The 10,044-nt window shown below is 53.3% G+C and overlaps 1 protein-coding gene across 1 annotated transcript; it reads left to right on the top strand.

The window, feature by feature from the left end:
- The first annotated feature begins 8,205 nt into the window (after nt 1-8,205).
- Nucleotides 8,206-9,339, top strand: LOC132439404 (neuropeptide Y receptor type 4-2). Its single transcript, XM_060033697.1, has one exon. The coding sequence runs from the start codon at nt 8,206-8,208 to the stop codon at nt 9,337-9,339; it is 1,134 nt and encodes a 377-aa protein (XP_059889680.1).
- The last annotated feature ends 705 nt before the right edge of the window (nt 9,340-10,044 follow it).

Below are 10,044 nucleotides of genomic sequence, written 5' to 3'. Positions count from 1 at the left end.
TCAAGTAAGATTTTATTACTGACTCCATTTCACAAAAGAGAATCTGAGGCTTGGCGAGTTGGCTCCCACGCCTAGCTCCTGACCACTCACCACACTGGTTCTCAGGATGCTCAAAGTAATAGCAAATGGCCCGCAAGGAAGTGGGTTGGGTCCATCTTCACTTCCTGACCCTCAGCTTTCTCCATCAGACCAAGGACAGCATTGATTGACCTTGCAGTGGACTGAGAGTTCAAACTTTGAGCTGTCGAGGGCCAAACACACCTTTTTGACTCCAAGGTGATTCATGTGGAACATTCCTAAGGGGGCAAGGAGTGAGGTCTGTCACTAAGCTATTAAGGAAGGTCAATGTCCAGGAGGTTGGACAAAGCCAGACACTTTTATGGTGCAGGGAAAACCCTATTGAGCCCCTTCCTCAGAGACTGCAGAATGCAGCCTGGCCACTGGCAGGACCTCCCAGACTGGGATCCTGGCCCCAGATGCCAGTGAGTGGGGAAGTACAGCTCCCGGTTTCTTGCTCATGGGCTTTGCTTTCTTGGGGAGCTCCAAATATTCTTGCTCTGCTCTGTTCAGGGCTCAGCTGCCACCAGGGGTTGCTGTTTCCTTCCCCGGCTGAGCAAAGGGTCTGATAGCTAGCTCCTGCTGCATTGGTTTAACTAGGAATGTCTGCTATCAGGCACTCCGTCCCCTTCTCAGTGGCTCTCCGGTGCTGAAGAAGGAGTTCGGACTTTGGATTCAAACCCCAACCCCACCATCTACAATTTGGATGACTGAGACAAGTCATTTCACTTCTTTGAGCCTCAGTTTTCTCACCTGTGAAATGGGGTGATCATACTTCACAAGGTGGGAGTGAGGATGGAATAAGAGAAAGTGCTGCTGTCCGGTGTGGGAGCTGGTCACTATTTTCGCTGCTCCCTCAGCTGCTCTCTGATCCATAGGGGCTCGGGCTCAGGCCTGGGAGCCCTGGGCAGTTGCTCAAAGGGCTCACCTGTAAGACCTCAGCCCTCGGCCCCACACAGCTTCCCCACGAGGAGGAGCTGTCAGTGTCTGAGTTCTTGCCCACACAGAGAACAGGTGTCTATAGGTGAATGGTTTCTGGACAGGAAAGACTCTTCACTTTATTATTTTTTTAGTTTTTACTTTTTTGGCCGCGCTGCGTGGCTTGTGGGATCCTAGTTCCCTGACCAGGGATCGAACCCCTGCCCCCTGCAGTGAAAGCACAGAGTCCTAACCACTGGACCACCAGGGAAGTCCCAAATACTCTTCACTTTAGACTCCTGGAAGCCATCATTATGATTAAGTTCCGTCAAATGCATTCCTTCCTTCCTTTGTCGGATGCTGTCACTGTATATGGACCCATGCTGGGCTCTGAGGGCAGAGACAAGGAATAGTGCCCTAGACACGGGGAGTATGTTATGTAAACATACAAGCAGGCTTTGCCACCTGCCTCTGCAGCAGAGCACAGAAGGCTGCGGGAATGCGTCATGGCACAGGGGACATCGGAGCTGGGCTGTGAAGGAGGAGCAGCATTTTCCCAGGCAATCAAGGCAGGGACGAGAGTGGTCCTGAAAGAAGACGTGGCAGCTGCAAACCCGGAGGGGCCGGTGAGCAGAGGCATGGGTGTTTGGCAGACTGGATCTGAGTGTTTCTTAGCTGAGTGACTTTGGGTAAGTTGCTCAATGCTTGAGTCTCACTTGGCTTCATCAGTAAAACAGAAAAATGCCCACCTCTCAGAGCTGTTGTGATGATCCAATAGGGTAACGTCTGCAGAGCCCACATGGACCATAAATGACAGTTGTCATTCTAGAAAGCTGTCACTGCCCACAACTCTGGAAACATTTCCATAGTTGGCACCATGGATGGTGCCTCTGGGATTACTTGGTGTGTTGGGGGGAGCGGCTGGGAGGCCTGGGCCGTGTCCTGTGGGTCATGGGGAGCCATGGAAGGTTTTTTCCCCCCAGCTTTATTGAGATATAGTTGACATATAACATTATGTACATTTAAGGTGTACAATGAGTTGATTTGATACATTTATATATGGCAAAAGGATTACCACCATAGCATTAGCTAATACCTCCATCCCATCACATAATTACTATTTCTTTTTTTCGTGGTGAGGACATTTAAGATCTACTGTCTTAGCAACTTTCAAGTATATAATACAGTATCATTAGCTATAATCACCAAGCTGTACATTAGATCCCCAGAACTTGTTAATCTTATAACAGGAAGTTTGGACCCTTTGACCAATTATCTCCCCATTTCCCCAACCCCCTGGCCCCTGGTAACCGCTGCTTTACTCCGCTTCTGTGAGTTGGAGCCATGGAAGGTTTTAGAGAAGAGTTGTATATGTTGGATACTTAGGAAGTTCCCCAAAAGCAAAGCCTACGCTCAGGAGGTCCTCCAAGTACACACGTGATTTTACCATGTGGCCTTCTGGAGGAAATTATAAGTTAGTGTATTCAAAATTGAAGCAGCCTTTGTAATAAACATTGTCCCCTTTCAGGCAAGTCCTGTTTCATGTGGACTCCAGTGGAGAAGTGCTTTCTTTTTTTTTTTTTTTTTTTTGCGGTACGCGGGCCTCTCACTGTTGTGGCCTCTCCCATTGCGGAGCACAGGCTCCAGACGCGCAGGCTCAGCGGCCATGGCTCACGGGCCCAGCCGCTCTGCCGCACGCGGGATCCTCCGGACTGGGGCACGAACCCGTGTCCCCTGCATCGGCAGGCGGACGCTCAACAACTGCGCCACCAGGGAAGCCCCAAGAGAAGTGCTTTCTTACTTTATCCTTGTTGCAACAATCTTGGAGGCCTTTCCAGGATCTACCAGGGCCTCCCTGACAGTTCCCACATGCACCTCTGAAAGCCCTGGCATTTTCCAGCCACACCGCCCTTCAGTGATCTGCAGTGAGCCAATGCCTCCAGTCTCAGGGCCTTTGCACTTGCTGTGCCCTCTGCCTGGCCCACATATCTAAAGCTGACCCATTTCGCCACAGCATCTCACTCCCTGCAATAACTTATTAACTTATTTACTCGTTCTTGATGGGCCTTCTCCCCCCAGGGCTGGGAACTCCAGGATAACACAAGGACGGGAACTCTGTTTTGCTCAGCTCTGTGTGTAGCAGGGGAGCCAGGTTCATAGGAGGCCTGTAATTAATATTTGTGAACGAGTTCACGAAAGGCAGGTCTTCTTATGCCCATTTCATGGATGAGGACACTGGGGCTCAGAGAGAACACCAACAGGGCAGTTCCAGCCCTCTTGTGTGTAGGGTCGGGGTGGGCGTTGGGGAGGCCGGCGTGCGGGGCTGCAGCTCCTGGCGCACGGCGGACGGGAGGGCTCGCGGCCGCAGCTCCGGAGCAGGCGCCTGGGTCGCCTGCGGCCGGTCAGAGCGTCCTCAAGGGCGGTGCGGGCGGCAGACTGGGCGGGCACTGGCGGCGGCGGCGCGGGAGGGAGGCAAGCGGGCGGGGAGACCGGCAGGGCGGCTCCGCTCCGCACGCAGAGAGCGCTGGGCCGCCGAAGCAGGTGAGACCGGCGCGGGCCCCGCGATTTGCCCCGTGGATCCCAGGGGCAGAAGGGACCCGGGCCCGAGGGGTCCCCGGGAAGCCGCGCGCTTCCTCTGCCGGGCGCCTGGGGAGGGGTCGCCGGGTGGGCTTCGCAGGGGCTCAGAGCCGCGCAACCGGGGCGGTGCGGGGAAACCCTGCCCCTCGAGCGGACTTGGGCTCCTTCAGTCTCACCTGTCCTCACCTGTGTGCTGCCGGGAGAGCAGGTAGGGGTGAGTGGAAAATGTGGGCGCCGCGGGCTTTAGGAGACAGAAGCTGTTTGCTGAAATTTCAGGAAACAAAGCAGACATTCTTCTCTCCATTCTTAACCTCATGGGAGAATTGATATTATTTGTATTATCCATTAGTTTTCCTCTGAGTGCTGGGAAGGCAGGCTGCAGTGGAGGGCTCCCCCCTCCCCCCTCCCGCCCGGGTTGCAGAACGAGAGCTGCTTGGGATCTAAACCCGGAGACACTATTTCACTGACTTTGCACAATAGTCTGCCTTCCCGCTCCCAGAATTGCCACCCCCTGGGGTGTGCCTGGAGGACCTGAGGTCTCCTGGCGCTCACTGGGCATCTCTGAGGAATGCAGTGGGAAGTGAGGGACAGTCTTGGTGTGAGGGCCCTCGGGGGAACTCCAAATCACCCAGAAGGGTCTGAAGTGGTCGGAGTGGCCCCAGCTCAGCAGCCCTGGGGAGTGGATGGGATCACCTTGAGGTGATCCTGGTGAAGAGTTGCATTGCTGGAGGCTGCAAGGGATGGACACTAGCTTGTGATAGCCCTTCAAGCCTACGTCTCTCCCCTGGGAGCTGTGCTCTTGTGTTCTGCCCCGGCGAGGGGCCTCTGGGGTTCCGAACTGTGTCGGGAAGGAGGCAGCTCTATCTAGGAGTGTCATTCCATTAGGGACTCCAAACCCGCATCTGCTTGGGAAGGATGAGGGGCTGGAGGGGCTGGGCTGTCCGCAGAGCTGCCCCGGGAGGAGGGGGCTCTGAGCCGGCATGCTGGGGCCCGAGGCCAGGGGATGCTGGGCAGCTGCCACCCCACCTGGGGCATGTTCTCACTTGGGCGAGCCACATCCGGCACCCCCAGGTGCTCACCCAGTCACGCTTTGTTGGGGACCTTGGATGTCCATATCCAACCCTGCCTCTACCGCTCCACCTGCCCCACATTAGTTCACCTCCTGCTTCAAGACAGGCCCCGCTCCTCTTTCCTCCTTTTCAAAATCTCTGTCTGGCAGGGCCTGGTGCAGGGGGCTTCAGAATCAGACTGACCAGGGTTCCAGTTCAGCTTTGCCACTTACTGACTGTGGGGACATTGGCCAGGTCCCTTCATCTAACTGGGCCTCAGTGTCCTCCTCTTTGAAATGGGGCTGATATTAGATCCAATCATATGAATTTGCTGTCTTTGCAGGTTGAAAGTGCTTGGATACTGGCAATTTCACATGGTTCAGCCTAGGAATGCCTTCCTCCCGGGGCTGCAGTGTGGATTAATGATCAGGGAGATGTCTTGTGCCCAAAGCTCAGTGAAGGCTAAAGTCCCTTCTGCCCTCTGTCTCCCAGCAAAGTGTGCGCTCTCCAGGGTGAGGCAAGACACACCCCCTCCTTGGGCTCCCTGCAAGACTGGGCTCCCGCCTTCCCTCCCCTACCTGTCTTTCCAAATTCCCCTTCCTGCTCCTCTGGGTATGGCAGGCTCAGTTGCTTCCATTCTCTCCCCAACCCCTGCCCAGGTACAGCCCCTGAGGCTGCTTGGGCCTCCCATGTGTCTGCGGGACCAAACTCAGACCAGAGTCACCTCTGCATGCGTGTTGCCACTGCCTTCTCCCTACTGCCCCTGTGCACTTTCTACAGAAGGAAACCAGCTTTCGTGCTGACCTGGGGCTCAGGGGTTTGAATTATTACTGCCTTGCCCCTGGAGAATGCTTCTGGAAATCCTCAGTTCCTGTGTACAGAGGGCCTTTCTGGGGTAGGGGCTTATGGAGTGGTCCCCTCTCTGGTGTTCCCTTCCAGCATCTGCAGCTCTGGAGAAAGATGCAAGGGCCAGCTGGCAGTTCTGCTCCTTTCTTGGTCCCCCAAAGATCTCCTTCCCATGTTGATGCTCTCCCAGCCCCAGCACTTCCCTCCTCTGCCCCAGTCCCAGAAGCTGCTGGGAAGGGCTGATTTGGGTTCAGGCATCTGTGTGGTCTAATCAGCAGGGACTGGTGTGGGGTTTCCTGGCTCACTGGTGACCACCTCTTATGTTAGCTCTTTATGGATTGTCTGAGAAGAGGGCTGCAAGTCAGGCAGATCCCCAGTGCTGCCTTCAGCCCTCCCCCTCCTCCTGTCTTGGCCCTTTCCCTCAATCTATTCTCTACATCCAAGTGACCTTTCTGGAATGAACTTGGGCTTGCTGGCAGCCTTTCAGCAGCTCACCCAGCATTCCTGGTCTGGCCCACCTCTCCAGCCCATCTTTTGTCACTCCCTTCCACCTACTCTAGGCTCTAGCTATTCTGAACTGCTTACTGTTCTCTGAGGAGGCTTCCTTCTTTCCTGCCTCCTTGCCTCTGTACCCTGTTTCCTGTACCTTGAATTCCTTCCTCCACCTTGTCTATTTGGATAGTTAACTCCTCTTCATCCTTTGAGCCCTGGATCCATGTCCCCTCTTTTCTCATCTCCTTCCTTCCTTCCTTGATCTCCCAGCTCACAGGCATTCCATTCATACTGGTTTTGGCGATGGCAGTGTGGCATTGAGGTTCATCTGTGTTCCTGGTGGCCAGTTCCCCTGGTCTGGGAGGGACATGGCTGTATAAGTCATCTTTGCAGACCTTGTTTCTAGCTGGGACTTGGTACCTGCTTATTGAGTGAATGAATGAACGAAGCAGGGAGGATTTTCTGGAGCCCTCCCCGTCTAGTAATGGCACTCTGATCATGCTGAGCTTGGCCAGTTTGGAACCAATGGTGTTGTTTCCCACTGTTGACCCAGCCCTGGCTGTTGGTCAACCGAGTCTTGGGTTTCCATCTTATTTGCTGCTTCTGAGCACAGTGTATCTGCCACAGTTTCATGCAGCTATGGCTGTTTTTTCCCTCAAATACTGGACCTTATATTTCACCCTGGTATATTTCATTTTGTCACATTCAATTCCAAATGACTCTTTTTGCCCGAAGACTGTGGTACCAGAAAAATCCTCTTGCCTCTGGGATTGGGTAGCCGAAATAACCAGACTATAAACTATCATTTGAATTCATGACGGTCTTGTACGTGGCAAAATGTGCCTCACCTTTATAAGCCAAATTAAATGTACAGTGAGTGACGTTTTTGACGGCTGACAAATAGGTTTTATTGGCCTCTGGTTAATTTTGGCTATACCCTGTAAAAACTGTCTCTAACTTAGCACTTGAACATAAAGAACATATATAATGTTCACAGTTCACAAATAGACACGACGATCATAAGGCCTTAAAGAGTATCTGTAATAGGGTGTTCCTCTATGAACTGTACTTATCGAAATGGGGTCCAAGGACCATGTGCATCGGAGTCATACGGGTCAGTTGTTAAAATACAGATTCTTGGGCCCCATCCTGGACTCACTTAACTGCATCTCCTGGTGAGGGATTCTGGAATCTGCGCTTTCAATCTGCTCCTAGAATGATTCCGGTGTCTCCTGAAGGTTGAGAACTGCTTGTGGGATTAGTGATGACTAGAGAAGTCATGAGGAAGGTGAGCCCCAGTGGTGTGTGATGATGCGGTGGCGCTCCACGTCAAAATATCTCTCATACGCATTACCACCTGGAGGCTCTGGAGTCCAAATTCCAATTAAGTCCCTTGTGTTGAGGCACCAGAGGAAAACGGCCAGGCTGGGCCGGGACATGGAGGTATGGCCCAGGCTGGAGTCTGGGAGCTGCAAGCTGTAACTTGAGCATAGGCATGGAGGGGACCCATAGGGAAGGCAGTGGGCATCCCTTGACCTTGGCCTGGTGTGTGTGTACACATAGGGGTCAGGAGGAGAGAGCTGGTGTGCTGATGACCCAGTCTTTGCATACCTGGCTGTCTTCAACTCTGCCATGTGTCACCTGAGAAACAAGGCTGGCAGGGCAGGTAGGGACTGAGACCAGGAGGGCACACTGTGTGTCAAGCCCTGAGGTTTTTGTTCTGTCCTAAAGGGGGTGCCATGGAAGGACCTGAGCACATGGCAGAATGTGTTGCTGTCTCTATTTGCATAAAATGTGATAAGGGGATTTCTACCCGTGTTCCCTAAATAGTTCTCCAGCCTCCAGGCCATGACTCCAGCCTCCTCCGCTCCACTCTGACCTGGAGCTGACTTGCCCCAGGTGATTCGTCACCGTTCTTTCAAAGCCTCCTGAACTCTGCATACAACAGTCCAACTTCTTTATCATCAAAATAGCCTCAAACTCTGAGGTCAGAGGGAATTTGTGGAACAGGTTCTGACGTCAGACAGACCTGGGTTTGTATCTGGGCCCCATTACTTATTAGCTGTGTGACTATGGGCAAGTTGCTTTACATCTCTGAGTTTCAGGTCCTCTAGGTCTCAGCCCTGGGAAGGAAGCAGCCATGAACCTCTCTACCGGGTCCCCACTCTTCCATGGATTCCACACAGGAGGCACTATCCTTCAGTGCCATTTGTCTTTGCTTTGCAGATGTCGTCATTGAATCTCCTGGAATCTTTTCACATCCACCATGAACATCTCTCACTTCCTGGCCTTGCTGTTCCCAGAATCCCCACAGGGTCAAAACAGGAGCAAGTCAAGTTCTCTGTACACTCCATACAACTTCTCTGACTACTGCCAGGATTCCATAGACCCAATGGTCTTCATTGTCACCTCCTACAGCATTGAGACCATTGTGGGAGTCCTGGGCAACCTCTGCCTGATATGTGTGACCATTAGGCAGAAGGAGAAGGCCAATGTGACCAACCTGCTTATTGCCAACCTGGCCTTCTCTGACTTCCTCATGTGCCTCATCTGCCAGCCACTCACGGCTATCTACACCATCATGGACTACTGGATCTTTGGCGAGGTCCTTTGCAAGATATCGGCCTTTATCCAGTGTATGTCGGTGACAGTCTCCATCCTCTCGCTCGTACTTGTGGCTCTGGAGAGGCACCAGCTCATCATCAATCCAACAGGCTGGAAACCCAGTGTCTCGCAGGCCTACCTGGGGATTGTGGTCATCTGGCTCATCGCGGGCTTCCTCTCCTTGCCCTTCCTGGCTAACAGCACCCTAGAGAATGTCTTTCATAAGAACCACTCCAAGGCTCTGGAGTTTCTGGTGGATAAGGTGGTCTGTACTGAGTCCTGGCCACTGGACCATCACCGCATCATCTACACCACCTTTCTGCTGCTCTTCCAGTACTGCATCCCACTGGCCTTCATCTTGGTCTGCTACGCTCGCATCTACCAGCGTCTGCGGAAGCGGGGGCGGGTATTCCGCAAGGGCACCTACAGCTTTCGGGCTTGGCAGATGAAGCGGATCAATGTGGTCCTTGTGGTAATGGTGGCTGCCTTTGCTGTGCTTTGGCTGCCCCTGCATGTGTTCAACAGCCTGGAGGACTGGTACCATGAGGCCATCCCCATCTGTCATGGCAACCTCATCTTCTTGGTGTGCCACCTGCTTGCCATGGCCTCTACCTGTGTCAACCCTTTCATCTATGGCTTTCTCAACACCAACTTCAAGAAGGAGGTCAAGGCCTTGGTGCTGACTTGCCAGCAGAGTGTCCCTGTGGAGGAGTCCGAGCATCTGCCTCTGTCCACAGTGCACACGGAAGTCTCCAAAGGGTCTCTGAGGCTCAGTGGCAGGTCCAACCCCATCTAGCCAGGGTTAGGGCTTCTCTCTGCCATGTTCATTACCAGCCTCCCCCACTTAGCTAAGTGGGCACGTTGCAAGCTGGGGGTGGCACTGGCTTTGTGGGGCCCAGATAGGGGCCTTGTGAAGCCGAGCGTTCTGATGGTTCAGCTGTTGTTCTTGGGAGGATTCTGAGTCTGGGTTCTGCAGGTCACACACAGTATGTCTTGCATCCTGAGCAGATGCCAGAGCCGGAGATGGTCTGATTGATGGTCTGTAGTTCATTCTGGTAACTCAGCAACAGATGCCCAGCCCGGGAGCCCAGGGATTTCACTTCCACCAGTGAGGCTGCAAGGCCGTGGTGGGGTGAGGGGAAGAACACGTGGAGTCAGAGCTCTGGACCTTGGTAAACCCCTAACCTCTGTGGGCGACGATGTTTGTGGATGGGCTTTGTAAGTGGTAAAGAGTTCTATGGAGGCAAGACAGGGGGATTACTGTATATCATTAGCACATCCAGCTGCAGAGAATGGACCCTGGCAGCCAGCTCACACTCCTCTGCAGTAGGAAAATCAGCCCTGAGCAGCAGGAATTCCAGGGTTCACATGCTACTCCATCCTTTTTCTCTTTCTTTGTATCTGCCACCTTGAATGGAAATAAGCCTGCAAGTATATCTCCTTGATAGGACTGTGGGCCCCTTGAGGGTGACATCTGTATTGTCAAAGAGCTTGGGTCCCC

Source organism: Delphinus delphis, chromosome 16, assembly GCF_949987515.2.
Source record: "Delphinus delphis chromosome 16, mDelDel1.2, whole genome shotgun sequence".
In the NCBI taxonomy this organism is placed as follows: Eukaryota; Metazoa; Chordata; class Mammalia; order Artiodactyla; family Delphinidae; genus Delphinus; species Delphinus delphis.
Note: the sequence above shows the minus strand (reverse complement) of the source record. Positions and strands in the feature narration are given on the sequence as shown.

Excerpts from the sequence above, each read along its gene's own strand:
- LOC132439404 (XM_060033697.1), top strand. The coding sequence starts at position 8,206 with ATGAACATCTCTCACTTCCTGGCCTTGCTGTTCCCAGAATCCCCACAG.